The sequence below is a fragment of the Leiobunum rupestre genome, chromosome 2, assembly GCF_980474605.1.
Source record: "Leiobunum rupestre chromosome 2, qqLeiRupe1.1.hap1, whole genome shotgun sequence".
Taxonomy (NCBI): Eukaryota; Metazoa; Arthropoda; class Arachnida; order Opiliones; family Sclerosomatidae; genus Leiobunum; species Leiobunum rupestre.
In genome coordinates, this window is record NC_143385.1 from 75,925,971 (window position 1) to 75,949,014 (window position 23,044).

The 23,044-nt window shown below is 37.3% G+C and overlaps 1 protein-coding gene and 1 long non-coding RNA gene across 8 annotated transcripts in view; both read left to right on the forward strand.

The window, feature by feature from the left end:
• The window catches only part of Gprk1 (G protein-coupled receptor kinase 1), a 67,674-nt gene extending 54,272 nt beyond the window's left edge, over window positions 1–13,402 (forward strand). For 3 of the 7 annotated variants that reach the window (XM_090166385.1, XM_090166383.1, XM_090166388.1), the window contains 4 exons: window positions 9,140–9,273; window positions 9,698–9,823; window positions 10,248–10,446; window positions 11,282–13,401. In XM_090166385.1, coding sequence (XP_090022511.1) covers window positions 9,140–9,273; window positions 9,698–9,823; window positions 10,248–10,406 — 419 coding nt within the window. In that variant the 3' untranslated portion in view covers window positions 10,407–10,446; window positions 11,282–13,401. Of the gene's footprint in view, window positions 1–9,139; window positions 9,274–9,697; window positions 9,824–10,247; window positions 10,452–11,281 lie in introns of all 7 variants that reach the window. The other 4 variants (XM_090166389.1, XM_090166384.1, XM_090166386.1 and 1 more) reach the window with 4 other exon arrangements.
• Window positions 13,403–14,243: 841 nt separating this feature from the next.
• LOC149959036 (uncharacterized) lies at window positions 14,244–20,735 on the forward strand. The gene is made up of 4 exons (XR_016478368.1): window positions 14,244–14,466; window positions 15,428–15,622; window positions 15,676–15,731; window positions 20,412–20,735. It is a non-coding gene; the product is annotated as an uncharacterized LOC149959036 (long non-coding RNA).
• The last annotated feature ends 2,309 nt before the right edge of the window (window positions 20,736–23,044 follow it).

Sequence of the window (23,044 nt, forward strand, 5' to 3'; positions counted from 1 at the left end):
GGTCAATCGCAATCCCTTTTTCACTGATTATGTGTCCCAAAACTACTGTTTCGCTTAGCGCAAATTTACATTTTTTTAACTGCAGAGTCATCCCTGCGTCGTTTAACTTCGAGAATGCGTATTCGATGGCATCCAGATGCTCTTGCCAAGTTCTGGACGCTATTAAAATATCATCTAGGTATACGCATATTGAGAAGTGCTCCCCATCCCGGAAAACCTCATCAACTAAACGCTGGAAAGTACTAGGCGCTCCCGATAATCCAAAAGGGAGGACATTGAACTCGTACTTCCCATCTTGGGTGATGAAAGCAGTTTTGGCTTTAGAATTTGGGTGCATTTCCACCTGCCAATACCCTGCCTTCAAGTCCAATGCCGTAATATACCGCGGGGCGCCTAGTTTCCCTAATAGCTCGTCTATTTCCGGAATGGGATACGGGTCTTGTTGGCTGACCGCATTCAACTTTCTATAATCGACGCAGAATCTGACCTTATCGTTTTTTTCCTCCACTAATACCACTGGACTGGACCAAGGGGACGTCGAGGGTCGGATTACTCCTTCCCTTAACATTTCAACTATCTTCTGCTCCATTATCTTACGTTTCTCCCCCCCCTACACGGTAAGGGCCACTACTAATCGGGGCAGAAGCTCCAGTATGGATTTCATGAAATACTAGATTGGTCCGTCCAGTTTCTCCTGAAAACAAGTGGGGGAATCTAATGCAAAGCTTCTTCAGGTCATCTCTTTTTTCAGTAGTCAATTTAGTATTGTTCATCGCGTCCTGAATATTTTGTATTATCTCGGGGGTTGGACCCTTAGAGGCCGTATTTTCCTCCCCAAAAGGTACTGTCATATTTCCCACGGAAATCTCCCTTGTAGCATAATTAATTTTACCCTTAAATTTACTTAAAAAATCTTGTCCAAGGATTACGTCACACAAAAGTGACGGTACAATTAAAAATTCGTGGTAAAACGAGTCTTTTACCCCTTCTCGGGTAGGATGATTTATATCAAAAGCTACCATGACAGACCCCTTGGTGAAAGTATACCTCCCATCTCCCAAAATAAGACATTCTTCGGACTCCTGCAACGGAATGTCCATAGGCACGCTTAAGTGTTTACATAGCTGGCGATACTGGTCCATGGAAATTAAAGAAAGGTCGGACCCAGTATCTATGCGCGTTAAAAGGGGCCCATGAATAAAATCTACTAAAATGCCTAAGGGCGTAGACCTCCCTTTTCGCTGTACGGCGCCACAACTATGTCTTGTTTTCATTTTATTTCGGGAGGCGAAGCCATTTTTTCTCCCCCTCCCTCTCTCCCGTTTCCTGACTGCCTGTCGTTCTTTTTATCGCAGTCCGCCGCGAAATGTCCTTCCCCCTGACAAATATAGCAGGTCAACGGTCGTTTCCCCCAGAAATTCTGTCTATTTCTTCGGTATGGAGGCCTACTCTCTACCTTCCGCCGGGGTGTTTCCGGCATTTCCTCTATTATCACCGATTGTTTGGGTGAAGGGACAAATGGATTTGGCACCCCGTACCCAGTATAGGGATTCTGGAAAAAAGGAAACCCCATAGCCGAAGGTGGCACGTTGGCAGCGGCACCTGTAGGTGTTATTGGTGGCGTATACATATTTACCGGCTGGGGAAAATTATACCCCCAGTGTGTAGCAACTGGATGAACCTGGACAGAACTAGAGGGAACACTCGTTGTAGTTGACACTGGGGTAGGTGTTGCTACCACATTCGTAGATGGGATTGGTAAAGCGGGCAAATTTCTTTGCCGTACGGCCCTTGGAACTACCGTTGGACTGATAGGGACGGCCGTACCGCTTGTTGTAGCGGGCGGACTAACTCTACTAGGCAGCAATGTTGGGGTAGGAACTGGTGGTTCTTCCCCGTTTATCATTGATTCCACTGACATACACTCGTCAGTGAAACTCGATATAGTCATACCCGGGAGGATCTTAACGTGGATTTTAATGTCATTCCTCAGGTTCATTCTCAGATATCGCAGTAAATCGGCTTCTGAAAATGGGTCCCCCATACACTGGTTCATTTGGCAAACATCATAAATATAATCGACTACCTTTTCTGCCGCATTATTACGCCTTTGCATTATCTTCATTTTTAAAATTTCTTCAGCTTCGGCAGATAAAAAATCAGACTTGAGGCGGTCTTTCACAATCGGCCACGGTAAAACAGTTACCGCCGTTATTTGTCTGTACCAGACTTTGGCCCTACCATTCAAAGTGCGCGGTAATATTTTTATGATGTCGTCATCTGAGATACCGTGCAAGTGTATATACTCCTCTAAATTCCGTAAGAATTCATAGACGCTCTCCCCAGGGGTTCCACTAAAAACTAAATCGGACGGGGATCTCTAATACGTCTACTTCCCCCTGGTCCCCCCTGGAGAACTTGAGTCAATAATCCGACTAAGTCGGCTATCGTTACGGGAGTTTGAGGGTCCATCGCGAGGTTGATACAGTAATGTGTCAGCCGCGCGGTCAAAAAACAAAACCCAAGGCCTAACGCTCAACAAAGGGAAAAACCCGCTTCCGAGGGACGTCAGGGACTACCCGCCTAATCTAAACTGGATAAATCCAGCGTCCCTGACGACGTAGGCCTATACGCATTTCAAACCAACAAAAATAAAATGTCTTCTCTAGGAACTCGGCGTCGTGCCCCAGCTCGGGTGCCAGAAAATGTAACGGTTTCCGGAAAAACCGTGACGCTATGTGTTAAATACACGTTCGTAACTTAAATCCTGGGGCCCACGACCTTATCCCATTGAAATGGGAACCGAGTCCGTAAGTAGATAGAGAAGACACCCAGTATATGATATTAAATAAATCTTTTATTCATACCTTCTTTAAATAATAACGTTTGTCAACAACGTGTTGCCGAGCTCGCTCTCCAACCGAAACTGACCGCCCCGAGTCCTCCGTCCGACCCCTTTATCAGACGGCACGCGGCTAAACAAAATCCGGGGAGCGATACGACGACGGGGAGGCCGCTGCCCGGCTTCGCCCCCTCGCGGGGAGCGGACAAAAACAAAGGTCGAAAAGCGACACAATTCCCGGCTCTCCCCGAGGCCGGCTACGGGCCGCGTACTCCGCTCCGTCGCAGCACTTGGGGTTGATCTCATAGCTCCTGTGATGCTGTCACAAGCCAGCCTTTGCACAGTGCGGAGATCGCTCTGCACATTCATAGCTCGGACTCTAGGCCACCAGACCACTGCAGCGTAAGAGAACAATGGTCTGATGATCATGGTGTACTGCCAGAAGACCACTGGTTCTCCAGATAAACATCTTGGCCTTCTTAACTATAGTCAAGGTGAGGCTTTCACGTTCAGTAGCGGCGCCAGGATTTTTGAGGAGGTAGGCCAACCATTTGGAGGCCCCACCAAAATTATGGAGGCCCCCCCACCACCACAATTTTTTCATATCCGTCCACGTGGATTATTTAATTTTTTTAAAGCAAGTGGTGAAATTTTTGGGTAAAAAGGGGACGCGACGAAAAAATTAGAGTTAATTATGAATTTAAACATTACTAAACATTGAGTGTATGTTGATCCTCTTTTGTGTACCGATAACACTTAACAAATCAGTGGTTATTTACTAATTTCTACGACTGAATTCCAGTATATCAATTTACATTCATTCCTTCGGTACTTCCCATGTACATCCCTTACATCAGAACTTACAACTTTACAAAAAGGAATGTACGTAGGTACACTAAGTAAAATAAGTTTAAGAACTATTAATTTGTGAAGATAAAATTAAAGATACAATTTCAATATAGTAGCGCTCGCGAAAAATTAAAACTAAAAAATAAACTACTCCCTTACCGAAAAATAAGCTGGTTTTTAAAAAAAATATCTTGCTTAATACCATGTATCCCCCATCTTATAAACCTAGTTAAAACATTGTATTTGTCTCATACGACGGGTTTATACTATGTACATACCACTTTACAATTCCATGCTGATACCACTTTGAATAAGTCAATATAAACTTTAACAAACCAGGTCACTCCCAAGTCAGTACCTTTGGAAACCAGGTCACCTCCTGTTTAACACTCGACCTCTCCTCTTTGGAAACCAGGTCATAACCCATTTAATACCAGGCAAGCACTTAGAAAAACCGGGTTAGTACCCAATTAATACTAGGCCGATCCCTTTTGAAATAAGGTCATTACTAACTTAATACCAGGCCGGTCTTCTTTAGAAACCAGGTCACTACTTATTTTATACCAGGCAAGCACTTAAAAAAAAACCAGGTTGGTACCCATTTAATACTAGGCCTGTTCCAATAGAAATTAGGTCATTACTACCTTAATACCAGGCCTGTACTCTTAGTAAACTAGCTTAATACCCATGTAAAACGAGGCTTATACTCTTTCGATACTAGGTCATTGGAAATTCAGTGATCTAGTTATAGTAGTTAAAAAAGAAACTGTTTTAAATGAAATTTAATTTTAGTAAATGACATTTCACAATTTGCTAGTTTAGTTTGCTTTTTCTTTGTTTTTGTAACGACGAACGCTGGCACATTTTTCGTTTATAACTGTTACATTTTCAGTTGGTTTACTTTCTTCTGGGCATTTGTTCTTAACATACACTAGCATGATATCGTCTAAATATATGCTTAATTCCATGGAGATGAATAAAAATTACCTGTAATGGCATGAAGTAATTCATTGGGAATGCCGCATTTACTCCTTTACCTTGAGCAGTCAGATGTAAACAGTGTAATTAAAATCATGCGGATAATTTTCCCAGGATCATTTTCAGTTAGGTCAAAAATTAATTTTTCCTTGTCCGAGACCATTACTCCCATTCCTTTAACCAGTTCAACCTATAACAGTAAATTAATTTCAGTTAAAAATAATTACAGGCATAGTTTTTACAATTTTTGGTTGACTTTGAGTAGTATGGAACATATTTGGTGACTCATAAGTTAATTGTTTTTTGCGCTAGCCTGTAAATTTGGTTAATATAATTTAATTATTATAATATTTAATATTAAATTCTTAACCTCTTCGGTGTAAACTAACCATAAGTGAATTCATTTCTTGGGATCCATTTTCTGGCTCTTTCAAACTTGTCAGAAATAATTCCAGAAATTCAATTTTACTGGGTTTTAGCTAATATTGAAAAGAAATAAATATTAATAAAATAAAAAATAAAACTTCGGATTTTTCATACCTAATTTTTTCAGTCTGTTAAACGTATTACAGCTAAAGATATAAAGGAAAAAGTAAAATTAAATAATTCTAAACAAGAATTAGTGAACATAATACTTGTTAGGGCTTCCTTCTTCGGAATGTATTTCTTTATTACTGTTTGTCAGGTGCTAAAAACAAAATAGTACTTATAATTGTCGGTCAATATTTAACTATAATTACACAGTATTGAATAGTTGTTTAAAGACGTGTATGTAGCTTTAGTTGAATCATCTGCAATTAAGAAAATGTCCCGTCAATTAAATCAGTGCTCAAAAATAAATTAATTGTTTTACATACCTTTCTCCATCATCTCGGAATCTTGTTCTACTAAATGTAAATTGGCATTTGTTTCCTGTAGTAATTGAAGTACTTTAAATTAAACACTAAATGTTATCATATAAAATTAAATAATTACATGAAAATCTGCGCCTCGATCTAACAGTAACTGCGTTTGTCGTATTAAACTACCAAAATTTTTTTGGGATGGTTCACTCGACCCAGCATGTTCCTGTAAAGCTGGCTGTAATGAATATCGACGTGTTGGTGATTGTTCTGATGAGCATGACATTGCGGGTTCTGTGGGTAATCGAATAACAGTTGAAATAGTAGGAGCTGATGAGTAGGCATTTGCTGGTTCCGCTGAGTATGATATTGCTGGTTGCGCTGAATATGAATCCGCAGTTGAGACAGCAAGTGCTTTCGAGGGAAATGAAGTAGAAGCGGGAACAACTGCTTCTCTTGAGTAAGGCACAGTTACACTTCCTGAGGTTGCATTTCCTGTTTCTGATATATTTTCCCATGGATTTTGAAGTGTACTAATAGCCTGACCATTTTTGGTGATTATTTTGGCTTTAGCTGCTTTGATCACTTTCGATGCCTTTTTAGCTTTCTTAACGATATCTTTTTTCTCAAAAAGATTTTTCCTGTTGGTTTTATTGGTACTTACACAAATACGTGATTACCAACCAAATTTAGACCAATTTTTTTATTGTAATTTATTTGAAGGTTATCTAACGAAGCATGCTCTAAAATTTTGTAGAATTACAAGAACAATTCAATTGAAATCTCAAGCCACAAACAAGGGAAAAATCATAATTCAAAAATATAGCTTACCAAGTCCAATTTTAATTACTGTGGCCTTGTACCAATTGTTGTTTTTCCACTTTACATCGCAAATGTTCCCATCTTTTCTATCCTTTTCTTTTAAATGTGTTAAAGGCACAATACTAGTTTTTGGTCTTTGTGCCGAAAAACTAATGCAAAACCTTAGCATTTCTATTTCTTAAAGATGATGGAACACTTCTATTTAACAAAGCTTTTATCTCTTCATCTGAAGGTTCAGATGTTATTGATATTTCATCTGAAGGTTCAGACATTATTGATATATAATTAAAACATGATCACTAAAATATCTAAAATTGCTACGAGTAGTATACGCGCCACGCGGCGCGAAAATCGACATAAAGAATGTGTTTTGCACCTTTGGCTGTATTAGGGTCTAATGAGAAGAAACATGGGAATGACCTGGTACTTTTGGTTTGAAAATCTCCAGGAATAAACTACTTTAACTAGTTCAAACCCACATTATTACCATGTTAAAATAAACAAGAAAAACATGGGGGTGACCTGGTACTTTTGGTTTGAAAATCTCCAGGTGTAAACTACTTAAGCCAGTTTATAACCACATTATTACCAGGTTAAAACCAGGTAGATTTTGACCATAAATCATAAGCCAGCTTTATACCAGGCTAGTACCAAATTATAAAAAGTGAAAAATAATAGGCTAGGTTGTACCAGGTTTATACTATTAAAAAACACCTTATTTTAAGAAAACCGCTGTCAAAGAAAAGTTACTCGTACCTTTGAAAGGAATAAAAACAGCAAATCACTCGAATTGAATATTGGAAAATTACTAAATAAATAAATTATTTCGCAAATAAATTATGACACTTCTTTAAATTAAATCATTTGGAGGCCCATATATTAAAATTTGGAGGCCCCTACCAAAATTTCAAGTAGGCCCCGGCCTATTGCTGGCGCCGCTACTGTCCACGTTAGTTTGTTGTCAAGAATAACACCAAGGTACTTCACCTCCGTGCTCTTACTCAAGATAGTCCCAAATAAGGAGATATCGTTAAAAGAGTTTTGCAACCTTTTACACCATTTTTCCACTGTTGCAAGATCCCTTCTTACTAAATCGCTAATAGTTTTGGGGAACTTCCCTGTAAAGATGATGGCGATATAGTCGGCATAGCCGAAGCAGCGGTACTCATCCCTGTTTAGTTTTACCAAAAGTTCATCCACAACCGGGCACCACAGCAGAGGTGATAGAACACCACCTTACGGGCGACCACGGCTGGTGGTGACTATAAGGGATTCACCAAGCAGGGAGGATACCACTACATGATTCGTCAGCATAGCCTTGATCCAAAGACACAGTGTCATTAATGCCAAAGCGCTTTGCAGCCTTCATGATGACTGCGCTTTACACGTTATCAAAATCGCCCGCTATATCAAGGAAAACTGCTAACGCTATTTCCTTAAAGTTAATAGCCCTTTCAATGCAGTTATTTATGCCGTGAAGGGCGTCTCAGTAGATATGCCTTTTTGGTAGGCATACTGAGCCGTCGAGAGAGGTATTTGAGAAATAACCTCCCCCCTTATATATTTGTCTACCAATTTCTCCAAAATCTTTAGAAAAAAGGAAGTCAAACTGATTGGCCTAAAGGCCTTAGCCTCGAGATAGTTAGATTTCCCTGGCTTCGGAATAAAGATCACCCTAGAAAGTTTGCAGGTGCAAGGAATATATCCAAGGGCAATACAAGACCTATAGATTCTACTTAACATTGGGCAGATAATATCAATGCCCTCCTGCAACAGATTGGGAATTATACCATCCGGCCCTGGAGACTTATAGGGCTTAAAAGACTTTCTTGCCAAAATAAGTCTAGAGTGCGTGACAATTTTATTTGCCACCGCCCAATCTTCCCTTTTGGTATGTGCAATCCTAATGTTCATAATTCTGGAGGCAGACCCTAGCAACACCGGCTCGGTTTCTTCCAGGACGGACCCACGACCTGAACTTGTTGAAGGGAGGGTAGTATCCTGAGATACACCCGTCCCCTGGCTAAAGCTGGGTGCTGTCAAAGACAGACCCTTGCCCGATAGTTTTTTGTTGTTTGTGTTTTTGGAATTCATAAAGATCCCACGAGTAAAGAGGAAAGTAAAAGGTCACCGCCCTTAATCCCCTGTCTTTGGGGTGTCGCCTGGTGCCCCGAGGGAATCGTTCACGATATGGTATTTTCGCTTCCCCGGTACCCCCCAGCACGATACTTTACACCTTGGCTTAAGGAAGAAGCAGAGCCTTAGTTGGCCAGGCATGGAGGGTTGCCCCTCCACCTGTTACTCCATTCCACTACTAAGAGGTACGAGGTTGCAGTTTATGGAAGGAAAAAACGTTTTTACTCAGACTCAAACTACGTCGCCACAGAATCGCAGTAAAATGATGTCATAGCCTTACACTTCTTACCCTACAACGAAATCCCAGAACAAGCGAAAAGAAACCACCTAATTCAATAAAGCAAGTCGAGCTGACTAATTTCTTAAATTTTTAATAGTAATTTTACCCTATTTTTAGTATTATCCATTGTAAAACTATTGCATTTATAGATCTCCAAAAGCATATTTTTATCGAAATGGGATTTTTCATACTTGCTGGATTTTTGTACAAGGCTTGGGTTAAGATAACGGTTTAGTAAAATCCTTTCCTTATCATTTGCATTTTTCTATATTGAAAAATTCCACTTTCATCTTTTCAAAATTTTTAGTACTTTGTTTTTCCCTAGTGTTAATTTGGTTTTCTTACCAATTTTATTGCAACTTTAATGTTTTATTTATTTTTTCATTTTAGAATCTGATTGTATAATTCATGGGTACATTAAAAAATTGGGAGGACCTTTCACATCAGCTTGGCAAACAAGATATGGTAAACTCTACCCCAATCGACTAGAACTTCACACAGACTCAAGTAGTGCCAAACCAGAGGTAAATATATTTTTATTGCAAATTTATAACATCACAAAAGTGTAAGAGCGATAGGTCTTTGATAGTTTTGGTTGATATATTTCGATTTTTAACAGATGGAAAATCCTAGCCTTTTACATAAGATTAGTAATTAAGGGAAAGTTAATTGAAAGATAATATTGATTGTAGTTAAAATGTATTTAATTGTGTGTAAATATATAGCAATAGCGATATTAATTTTAAAATAATATTTTGATTTGAGGTTTAGTTTGTATCGTGTTTGAAATTTAGACTTGTCACTAATATTTAGTGTTGTTTTATTGTAGCTTTATTTAGATATTTACAGATTTAGATATTGTTACATGTTGTCTATGCGAAAAAGGTTTCAAATTCTGTGTTCTTCAAAATTAATATTTAGGCTCTTTTTAATATTTTTGCTTTATAGTTAATATTTATGGACCAGATAGATGATGTTTGCTCAGATTATCAACAAGTTAAAGGGGAACACTGTATTGTACTAAAAATGAAAGGAGACAGAGAAAGAGATGCAAGAATTATCCTCACCAATCCTGTAAGAAATATCATCAGTATAGTATTGTTCCCTAAGAATGACACTTCCTATTCTTAGGCTAAATTTTTACTCGAGCATAAATTTTTATAATTGCACCTTTCTGCCATGCGTCCGTCCTAGCTTTAGTGGAAGGTGATTCACACACACAATATTCTTCAAAACAACTGGCTGCACAAACTTAGGGAACAATGCTTTCATATATTATGTAGTTGTGCAGGTCTTTGTGTTAATAAAACAATTTAAACTCCGTATTTCAGTTTTCACATAGCAATTAAATTATTAAAACTTATATTAAGAGCAATACTTAAGAAGCTATTTTATAACCTGCATTGCGACAGGCCTTTTCACAACATGATAGGGAATTTAAAGTGTGTGATAGGGTTGTGATTTTGCTTTAGACTAAAATTTTATCTTTGTTCAACAGGACGAGATTGGGCTGAAAGAGTGGCTCTTGTCTCTAAAATCAACACATAAAGATTCTCTAGAACTTCTAGCAAGCATGGCTAGGAAAGCTGGAAAAATTTATGGCACAGATGCTAACAACAAAAACAGCATCGTTAATCGGAATGGGAATGAGCGATAAAATTTTCAAATTTTGTTATTTGGAAGAAACAAGAGGAAAGGTAAGGTAGGCCTAATACACCTTAATGTATGTGGACTTGAGTGCTCAATTAGAACTTTGCACACTAGAGATGTAGAGAGGCACCCCTGATCTTTTTTTTTTTCAGAATTGTTCCTTCATTATTTTGTAACCTTCTTTCTAAGTTAATTTTTTGACCTTATTAACTGCTTTCGTCCTGTGTAACATTTCATTAAGTAACAAACACTAGGGACCTGAATCCCATTCTGTTTTCGAGTACTGTCTTAAAATGAGTTTTTAGCTTGATCAATTATTAAGATAATTTAAGAACTACAGTATCAATAGATAATACAGAATACTAAAATTTTCTTTTATCATCAAATTCGGTTTTGACCTCTTTTATGGGTTTAACTTTTAAATAAACAAATGTTTAGAAATGATTGAAAAAACATTTTTTACATGCCCTTGGTTATAATAATAAAAACCCGCTAGGCTAATACCCAAGGCACCACTTTAGGCCTAAGTCACTCATATGTATAATTGATGTTTGGTAAAAAAAAATGGCAGAGTAGCTTTAATGATTTTTTATCAATGAGGAAGATTTTTACCCCGACTATGCTGAAGAAGCCGCTGCACAACACTAAGGGCTTTCTCAATTCTTTTAAGTAACGGTGAGCGACACATGCACAGTGTCACGTGTTAATTTGAACCTGCATCGTGCGCCATTATTAAAGATGAAACCAGAAAGCCCCCTAATGTTGTGTAACTCCATATTCAGCATAGTCGGACTAAACATTTTTCTCATGAAATCATCCTACAAATGGTTTAAGATTGGAAAGTGTAGTGTAGTTACGTTCTAAAAAAATTTATTCTTTCAGAAATTTGTATTTATGAAGTATTTTCTGAGGTGATTCTAAAGCCAAAACATTTCATTCCCCATCCAATAAGTTAACTGTCAATAAATATGCGGTAGCCACATATTGAATTATAAACATATGTATGTTAAATATAAACCATCCAAGACTGCTTCTTTCTCAAAAGAAGAAATGGTTAGGCCAAATAGAAACGTGAAAGATTCCACGTCACAAGAAATCAAATTATTGTCAATGGTGAAATAAGAGTGAGAATCAGAAGTTACTTAATAATGCAACACTATCCTCATCATTTTGTTGGTGTTTCTTTATATTTTTGTTTTCATTGGGATTTTCAGAACGCATAACCATTCAATATACTAACTGAAAATATATAAACTGAATTTAAGTGTTATTTATTAAATACCGGTACAATGCTTTCTTCTTGTCTTCCTCCTTCACCTGTGCTCCCTGGCTCTGTTACTAAACGCTCATTTTCTGTTAAAAGTTAAAGATTGTTTATTAATCTTAAAAAGCAAGAAGTTCCCATTTTTAAATATATTCTGAAACTGCTTTACAGCTGTATTAGCAACAGCTATTTACACACCAAAACTATCAACTATTAACACAATCATCGTGGTTAAGATTAAAGTAATGGGAAACTAATCATAACATAATGAACTTGAAACAATGTATTTTTTAAACCATTTACGGTTTTATTGAATTTATTTTCAGCGGGTCTGAAAAAAATGGTAACTCGTAACTTTCTTAAAAATTTTCTTTCTTCCTGTTCCTTTAAGGAAATTTTGTGAAAAAACATTGAAAAATAGTTCAAGTTTAATTTATTAAAACAAATCGGTTTATTTTGTGATTTGTGCCATGAAATACATGTTTTTGTGTATTTAAACGTTGTTATAAGTTCCCTTACAATTGTGTAAAAGTCTTGCCTCTACTCCTGTATAGTTAGTGCCTCGTATGATGTAAAAACAAATCCACTTGATTTCCTCTAGTAATTGGTTTTAGAGAACAAAACGCTGACACTTTTTAGGAATTAGTACAAAGTCTTTGACTTGCAGGAACTAGGCTTAAAGATATTTTCCAATACCATTTTGGGAAAGTAATTAGTATTTATATAGTATAGTATTAAATTTTGTACAGCTTTTTTTTGGCTAATAATTTATTGACACAATGTTAAAATGAATAGGCATGCTTTTTATAATGAAATGAATTTGTTAAATGTTTCTAAATTGTTGGGTTCTTTTAAATTACAACAGATAATGCTAGGACTACAAAATGCTTATGATGCTCAATTGCTTTACACTGTTTGAAATATAAATTGCTATTTATTTACTCTTATGCGGAGAAAATGATTGAATAGATAAATTTTTCCTTAATACAAAGAATCTTTTAACCCAGGTAATAATATTCCTATTAAATTTAAAAACGGTTTTATTTATTATGATTTTTTTTAGCTCTACTAACTAACATCGCTTTAAGTTACATAAACAATTTTTTTTTAATTTACAATTAATAGATATTGAACACATGGTTTTAAAGATATTAAAAAAAATTATTATATAGTTCGTATGACATTTAAAAAAGCAGAATATTATGTTTTCTAAGAACACAAGTTTATGAGATTTTGGAAGATGTTGAACTGAATATAATAGCTAAAAACTAACTAACTAGCTTGTATAAATGAGTTTGATTATTTTCACCAGTCTTAAATATTTGAAACAATCAGTTGATTGCCTAACAACCTATTGGCGTCAGTTTTAGAAAATTGGCATCAAGCTTGATTGTGGGGCAAACATTGTGGCTTAGGAATATTGAACTATAGTTGCAAGTTTCAGTACTTGTTATTTATACTAGATGGAAGAAGACCCGCTTTTTTAAGTATTTACCCAACCTTACTGTTTCAGAGTAAAAATACCATAGTACCATGATTGTAGATCAGTGATGAGTTGGAAAATTTCATGGTATCTAAAAACAAAAATATATTAAGTGAAGTGTCATAAGTGACCTGATAAAACCTACTATAATTGAATCCTTTGGACTGGCTTAAAGCTCTTTATTGCAGTATTGTAAAATTGTTAAAAGCCTCTAGTAAACTTCTACCATGAGTCACCAATGATCAATAAAGATTTTTAGTAAATGATAATGTGTTTTGTTTTCAGTTTCAGGCTGTAGCAACAAGTTATGAGATCTGGTGTTTCTATTACATAAAAATTAAGACCCTGCTTACTGTAAAACACCTGAGAGCCCTGATAAAAGAAATAACCATAAGTATGATATTATAACTACACTTGTGTAATATCTTCTCGTTTGACAAGATTCCAAAGTGAAAAAAATTTTGTGTTAAATAATTGAAAATATTGGCAGGAACGGATACATTTGATCAATTTTGTTTTACAAAAAAGTGTTGCAACATTAGTCAAAGAAGTCTTAGTATTAGCAGAAGTTTATAATAAACCCCTTCGGGGAAAGTATTCAACTTCCCGGCGAAATTGAACTACAGCGGCCTCCTGTATTTTTTGGTTTTTTTTTCATGGCAGAGAATGTAGCACTTGACGCGTAGATTACGAAGTGATTTTTTTTGGGCCGCAAATGATAATTTTTTTAATTAACTTAATTTTAAAAAAGTAGTAATTTTAGGGGATTAGCGTTTTTTTTGGCGGAGAATGTAGCACTTGACGTGTAGATCACGACAATTGCAAAGTTCCTGCCATAATTTGCGATGGAGCATCTTCAAACCTTGGCTTAATGAAACTCACCCAAAATAACCAAGTTGCATACTTAGTTAAAATTCTAGAAAATGGTTCAATTGATGTAGAGGTTAATCCTTTTTTTAAAAACCCATTCATTATTGACGAATTAATCTATTGGATCAGCTGTCCTTCTCATGATGTATGTTTAAAAAGAAGTTCATAATAAAGGGGCTTACTTCCTTTATTTATTAACTTCTGGTATATTTTTTTTTAAGTTGAAAGGCTATATCAATTAATGCACTGTTTTCATAAAAAGAAAATGGGTCTCGTCAGTTTGTGAATGAGGGTATCAAATTTTGGTGGAAATCCATAATTGATATGAAGACAAGAGAAGATAATAGATGAGATGAGCATGTACCACGCTTGGTTCCGAAGTTGCTTCAAAGCTACGTGACAAGGGATGCATGGACCAAATTAAACGTTCAACCAGCCAAGATAATGCAGGTAATGGTTAACTATTTAACATAATGTATAAACTATTCAGGGCTGTACGGAGATTTTCTGGGGTCCAGGCAAATGCCATTTTTTATTTTCCCACCCCCTTGATGGGCCACTACAATTAATTGTGGCTTCCAATCAGTCCCTCATTGGCCTTTTCCTATCGACCCTTTAAGTGGCGTAGCAAGGAGGGGAGGTAAAGGGGCATTATACCCCGGGTGCCACTCATTTGGGGTGCCAAAATCTGTTTGATGACCTTTTTGTCATCGAACCGCCGGTCATTAGAGGGCGCACCCCCACTCATTAGGTGGCACCTTTTTAGGTAGATTTAAAGCAAAATAAAGCGCCATACAAGAGATTTGCCCTGGGTGCAACAAACCCTCTATACGCCTCTGGATCCCTTGGATTTTGAATACATCTGCACGGCCCTGGTTGATCATCAATCACTTAACCAATAGGTCTGGGCAGAGACTAGATTTTGAAAATTCCAAAGGTTTGCTTCTACAGATATCTTCCTTCTTGGGACCTGCTTCTGAGGGGGCTCTTGTCCCGTGGTGTAATAACTGGAGGAGAAGGGTGAAGGGCAACGCTCCTCCTAAATATTTTACTGGGAGAGATAACTAATGTACTTGCCCCCTCCAACTACTTGATCAGTTAAAAACTTTAAATTGAGAAGTTAGATGTAATGAAGTCAAATCATTTTCAATCAGCGCTACGTCTTTAGTTTTGAATAAAATTATCGTAGAAATTTATTAAAACCCTATTTTGGAAACAAGGGTAATCAAATTTATTTTAAAAATTTTCTCTTAAAAGTATTTTCTCCCCCCCCCCCACCTAGTTTTTTTGGCGCCTCCAACATTCCTGCCCTGCCCCCATGTTGTTGGGACCTTTTTTAGCATTACCCAGTTAATTTTTCTATCTCCCCTCCCTGATTAGCCCTGTTAATTTTTGAAAATATTTTATACAGCAAAATGATGTCCTTGCTGAACTGTATGAATATGCTAACCCCAAGAAAGGGCCCAAACCACCAGACAGTGATGAGACCATGGCCACGTACAAATATTTAAAGGCAGGTAAAAGGTTTTTACAACGGAGGATGAGCCCATGAAAAATATGGCAACGGGTCTAAATTATCTTAAAGAATAGCTACAATATTTAAAAAGTATGTTGTCATTAAAGTAATTTTTCCATTAATCAATTTTCGTTAAACATTAGGTACAAACAAGAAATATAATTGTATGTACCCAGAGAAGTATTTCATTTCTTGGCAGGTAGAAAAAATATTTTTTTTTTATTAAATATCTGTAAAAGTGACATAAATAGTTACCAAAAATGTGACACTATTTCTTAGTGAATGATACGAGTGAAATTAAAGTTGGGAGGGAAGAAGGGAAAGTATGCCTTGGGGAGGAAAGGAAGTTATAAAGAATAAATACACCTCATAGCTAGTGCATTTTTTATTTTTAGTCGATATGTGGAGACTTTATCGCCATCTACCTACGATGTAATACCAGACTAAAAAAAGAGCCAGAAAGGGTGACAAAACAGGGCTCCCAGAGTTCCTATAATTTCAATATCCTATAATTTCCTATTTTTTCCAAAATTATCCTATAATTTCCTATTATTTCAACATTTTCTAGTTTTCTATAGCTTAAACCAAAATTTTCTATAGAGTAAAGGCAGAGGGGAAATATGAAACGTCATAGGGGAACTAAAATAACGGGGGGGGGATAAAAATAGCGATCGTATCGCCATCTATGAAAGAGCTGGATAACTATTATCTATTTTTTCTCTCGTTTGTCAGCCATATTGGGCGCGTTTTCGTGATAGGAATTTTGGATCACCAATTTAGGTTTGATCTTTTTAATGGGTAAAAAACGTAAGCGTTGTTGTATTGAGGGTTGTTCAGGGGAAAGATTGTCATCGGAGGAGGTCAGTTTTTACCGGATTCCAAACGTTATACAAAACCAGGGGGATAAAACAAAACAATTATCATCTGATAGGCAGCGCCTATGGGTCAATAAACTAAGGCTTAAGGGGTACGATGAAAAACTTCGCATTTGTTCAAGGCATTTCGCTTCAGGTATTCTAATTTTTTAACTCAAAAGAGCTTAAAACACAAAACTATACACTATTTTGTTTAAGGAAAACCATCAACGCTCTACGATGCAACACATCCTGACTGGCTTCCAAGTCGTTACCTAAAAACAGATCAATCTAGTGTTATTCAAGACGGAACTAGTGGAATTGAAGACAATGATCACAAGCTAGAGCGCTATGAAAGAAGACTTAAAAGAGCTAAGCTGCACTACTTTGATACCTACAGAACTACGAAGTGTAGAAATAGTTTAAATCCAAATCTGCCAGGTGCTACATCTACGCCAAAAATTAATACCCTGCTTACTGCTGCAGAAGTCAACACTGTGTCGCTTGATGATAATTCCTCCATTATTAATGAAAATAATTTGATGTCTTTTGGTGAAAACGTTTCTTTACTAGAAATGGATCATACATTTGAAGAACATATATATCCAACATATGCAAATTTATCTACACAGACTACCCAACCATGCTTAACAGACGAATACATCCAAACAGAACCCAACTTTGTGGAACATTCAACTCAAACAGAAACCACCTTCAATGAGCACTCAACTCAAACAGAAACCACCTTCAATGAGCACTCAACTCAAACAGAAACCACCTTCGATGAGCACGCAACGCAAACGGATAGCTGTTTCACAGATGGTTTTTCCCAAACATTTTTAAGAGTCTGTCCTCAGTTTGAACTAGAAGCAGCCCAGTTTGAATTAAAAGAATTGAAATCTTCAATTGAAAACCTAACTTTACAGTTAGACCAAGTAAAGGAAATGCTAAGCCTTTGTAGAAATCAATTATCAATAGCAACGTTGGAAATTGAATCTAAAGCTGAGGATATTGAAAAATATCGATTCAGTACATCATTTTTTGCTGGGGATAATGAAAAAGTTCTTTTCTTCACGGGGCTTGAACGCTTGGAGCTTTTAGATATTTTAGTTGAAGAAATTTCACCGTTCTTATTCAAGAACTCCAAGCTAACACCATTCCAACAATTTATACTGACAGTTATGAAACTACGATTGGCTTCATCAAATAGGGAATTAGCGTACAGGTTTTTTATCTCCGAAAGAACTGTTAGCAGAATTTTCTACAATTGTTTAAATGCATTGTACAATCGCCTTTTCCGATTCATTAAGTGGCCTGAAAGAGACGAACTACAGGCAACAATGCCAATGTGTTTTAGAGAGCAATTTGGATCAAAATGTGCAGTGATCATAGATTGTTTTGAGGTGTTCACAGACAAACCATCCAGTGTTATAACACGAGCAAATACGTGGTCCAGCTATAAACACAATAACACTGTAAAATTTCTAATTGGTATTACACCTCAAGGATCCATAAGTTATATTTCAAAAGGTTGGGGTGTTCGTGTTTCGGATAAACATTTAACAGAACATTGTGGGTTTTTAGAAAAACTAATTCCTGGAGATTTAGTTCTCGCTGATAGGGGGTTTGATATTGACGATTCAGTCGGATTTTATTGTGCATCCATAAAATACCCAGCATTTACCCGTGGAAAAAAACAACTATCCCCTAATGATGTAGAAACTACACGTAAATTAGCTAATGTCAGAATTCATGTTGAAAGAGTTATCGGGCAACTACGACAAAAGTATAAAATACTTCATACTAAAGTTCCCGTGGAATTGCTACATCGGGCCCCGGATGAAAATATTGCTACAATTGACAAAATTGCTACCGTGTGCTGTGCGTTAACAAATCTTACCCCATCAGTAGTTTCTATTGAATAAATTAATCAATTTTTATAACTGAGACCTTAAATTTATTTTTTCATTTTTCAAAATAATGTAATTTCTGAATTTATATAGGAACAATGACCAGTAAATAGAAAATCACATTTGGAGCCTCCTTTTCTTTGATCTGTTCTCCCTATTAACTTTTGAACATTCAGCACAAAACCATTTTCCTTTCGGAATCCGTTTTATTTTCAGGCATTCAATATGGAACCATTCAATAGCACAATTTTGGTTATCACAGCATATCATATCACCAGACTCGGGTAGTTTGCAATAGCACCAGACTTCACATTGACTAGAGTTATTTGGTTCTGAAGGGGACTGAACAAGTTCTTTAGTTGCTGATCCTATATTCTGAGAAGCACTGGGTGTGGATGGCGTAATCTGATTTTTTGTGGATGGTGAAGTGAAATTTATAGGAACTTTGGATTGGGTATTCAAATCTTTTGATGGGGATGACATTCTGTTTGAATTATTCCTCTTATTTGGAGATAAAATATTGAGCTCAGTGGATGACTTAACCGCTTTCTTTCCACTTTTTTTCTTTCTGGGGTTTTCTTTAATGGACGTATCCTTCCTAAAAAAATGTCCTACTAGTTCTGGCAAAATAGCATTATAAAAAAACTCTTTTGATTTACTAAGTGCAATTGCCCAGAAATCCTCATCCGGATATATTCTTTCAATATGGAAGTCCACCTTGGTCCACACACAAAAGTCCGCATACACTCTTTGAGTTACAAATAGCTGCGTCTGAACTTGATAATTATAGGCATGATTTTGCTTCAGTTTCAATTCACTCTCGCTCATTTGAAGATAGAATTTGTTATCTCCATCCTTCAGAGCGTTATCTTTCATGGTAAAAGGGCATTTCAGCTCTATAACCCCTTTACCACAACAGTCGCAACTAACAAATCCATCCGGTGAGGCTCCGAGATGGGGATGATTGACATTCAAGCAAAGTCCAGAACTTTCAATTTTAAAATTTTTGTGAGTCTTCAGCATTGCATTGCGGTAAACTTTTCGTGCTGTTTCTTCATTATGAGTACCCCATTTGGTTGCCTCATTTTCAAACTTTCTTTCACTTGGATAACAAATTGTAGCGATTAATGAAGCTGAAGGCATTGCTGGATTACTGTGGCAGGCTGCTTTAAAGTTTGACGCTGTTATACGACCAGCGCGGAAACAATGCCATAGTTTGCTATTTGATTGATTTTTTGTTTCAGCTTCTACTTTTTCGGCTTGCTGGCATGTAAAACCTACTTTAATTCCTTCACAATGTTTAAGTAGTTCGTGGAATGGTAAATCAACACATTTGTCATCGTACAGCTCAGTTAGCACCATTGGGAATGAATCGTTAATATATTTTGGTCTATATTTTTCTTGATATTTTCTATCAATGCTAAAATACGAATTTTTGCAGCCAAGACTAAAAATTTTATCAGCAAGGTGGTAGTGTTCTTCAGTCGTGATTCTTGGAGTAAATTTCTGAACCAATACACTGTCTTTGCATTTAGTTTTAGCGTTTTCTTCTACTTCTAATACTGAATCCAATTCCTTTCTTCGGGATTTTATTGAAGAAACATCCATTTCACTTATTGGGGCATAGCTTGCTCCTTTGGTTATAGGAACCAACCAATAAGCCTTGACACCTGTAAGCTCTAAACTATCGTAATATTCAGAAGAATTAAAATTAGAATTTAAATCAACATTAAAACAATCCATATTCGCCATGTTTGCAATCGCGCCCAAAATGGCCGACTCAAGCAACCTGGAAAATATTTTCCCAAAGACTAAATATTACCCGTCCAACTAGCTGTAGAGTCGTTGCTTTTAGCAGACGAACTTTCGTTTCCCCCCCCCCCCAACTGCCTGTACTCTATATCCTAACACGAGTTATCAGAGCAGCCGGCCCTAGTTAGTTGATTACCGGTTTGCCAGGCATTGCAGGTCTGCCGGGCATTACTACCGAAATAGCAAAGACTAAATTTCATAAATATATTTAACAAAATCTTTAGCATACGAAAGTATAGGGAGTGTCACACTTTTGGAAATTATGTCACTTTTGATATCTGTTAATGGTTTTTAATTTTTTAGACATGGGATCTATTGCGTATTATGGTTTTTGGTATGGCGGGTCTTGTGAAGTCATTTTCAACTAAATACTCAAGATATTATTTAATACCTATTTGTCTTAATGGTAGTGCAGTTGAGAGCTTATTTGCTCAATACAAATTTAACGCTAATGGAAAGCTTACTGCCACAAATTTCGCTACATCTCGCAAGTTACTTCTTACACAGAAAGAATGCATAGGGAATCATCATGCAGGCAGAGGCTATAGAAATAAGAGACTATATGTGCATGCCCATTTTGATAAATATGTAAAAAAAAATACATTAAAAAAATAGAAAATTTTGTAATATATAAGCAACAAAATTTATTTAATCTCCAATTGTATTTAATAAATTAAATGATTATTTTATCTGAAATTGTATTTAATGAAATGGTTTCTAAACATACTTTCAAAAATAAATTAACATTAACTGAGAATATAAAAGCAGTATCCTGTTCACCCTCGGTCTTGTTTGAAATAAAAACACCAACTCTTGTCTTTTCGCAGCTAGCGAGTGCTGTGTGGATGACACTGCTCACTAGCAGTGGTAGTCATGCAAGTGGAGAATATCTGCCAAATGGGAAGAGGATTTGGTCTATATTTTCAGTTAGTGCTGCATTATATTTGGTATATGTTATAACAAAGCAAAGTTTTCAATCATTTACTCATAAACAATGGTAGTCAGTAAGATAGTATGGTTTGGAAAGCTTACGTTTAGACCTTACTCCAACTTTTTTATCACAATCATTTTTAATTGGATGGGAACTTGCATCTGAGACTAGATCCAAGTCACAAGACTTTTTATTTCGCACAGCTAATTCACAAAAGCTTTTGTTTGGCACTACCTCTGTATTGCATGAACTTATTTGAATTGCGTCCGTATCACAGGTGCTTAATTGAGTTAGTTTTGTATCGCAGGTGCTTATTTGAGTTAGGTTAGTATCACAGGTACTTATGTGAAGTGGGTTCAAAACATAGGCACTTAGTTGAAATGGGTCTATATCACAGACACTCGTAACAGCCACTGGAGTTTTGCATCTCGCTTTATTAGTTTTACCTAGGCTTGATTAGTTGTTGGATGTGTGTCTTTTTTAGTTCGAGTAAATTTCCTTTTAACAATGATTGTAGTAGTATTTGTTTTCTTTTTGTGGCCTTTTGTTTTGGTTTTATTGACACTTTTAAACTTCTATTTTGTACCTTAGTTTGTACATACAACTCGTCTCTTAAAGAAGAGTATCCCTTGGAAAGGATTTTCTTTTCCTCAGCCGCTTTAGCGTCCCTTGCAGTTATTATTATTATTAGTGAAAGGAGTGAAGGGCTAAGGACATGCCCGTTCGCGCACTTCGACCAGAGGTCCATTGTGCAACCCCGAACCTTAAGACTTAAAAAGGCCGATATCCGACACAAAACGGAGAATCCTCTTGGCCGGCATATTATAGAAATAAGAAGTTTCCAGCTGATGCTTACCAAGATGCTCGAATCTTTGGGCCGCGTAGTAATCGCACCTACAAAGCACATGAGAGGCGGTTACCTCCTCAGCCTGACATGCCCTACAGATTCGATCATCACTGATTCCAATCAGGTAATGATGTCTGTTAAGGAGACAGTGACCTGTTAGTAGGCCAACGACCAGTGTGTCAGAATTTATAGCCCGGTGTACCTAGTAACAGAGACCATACCACCGGAGGCCTATCATCATAGTGCCCTACGCCAGCGTCCACCTAGCCCGGACAGGTGACAAATCCAGCATGGGTAGTAGTACCCTACTACTGATGGTCGCACCTTTGACGCAAGCCACTCAACCCAGCAGAAGGTGCAGCAATGGGTGGACCAACCGCTCACTTCGCACACAGCAACTCCAGCCAACACACTACCCACGTATGTAGAGAACCATACCCTACAGAAAGAGCTACAAAGGGGAACGGCAGGTACACAGAGGGCCACGTTACCCGGCACAGTTGGCACCGGACACCCGTTGTAGCCCCAAATGGCCGGGAAACAGGACCTCTGCGCCTCATACGGAGACCCACCGCCCCACAGCAGGCTACCCAATCCTTCAAGGCGGCCAGTTTGCCTGAACCCTCTCCGGTAGCCTGAGCCGACGCCCAGTTACCAGCCCCTTCCTGACCGAAGTCGGAGGATGAGGATGCGGCGTGAAGTGATCACCACCACCGCGAACATCATCTTAGAAAATAACAGCCTCTTAAAAAGTCGAGAAAAGAGAGGAAGAAATATTTAATGTGACACTGAAGAAATCAGCATCATCAGATTGTTGTATTTATATACCCCGTGCACCGCCAAAGCATTACAGGGGTTACTCATCATCTGTCCCGGTCGAGCCGTCGACCTGTATACAAAGATAGGAAATGCTTCCTAAATCACATACACCCGTATACCTGAAACTCCTACTCACGACTCACTCGTGAGTTCGTCAAAATTCACAACGATATAACGCATTACGCGTTCAAGATCGTTGATCGTTTCGTTATCCAGATTGTGGAGACCATTCTCGCGGATTGGTCTCCTTAACAAATTTTTCGTTCTAGGACAATTACGAACATAGTGCTCTGAGTCTGCTTCCAGAGCACCGCATATGCATTTGGGCGATGCAATATG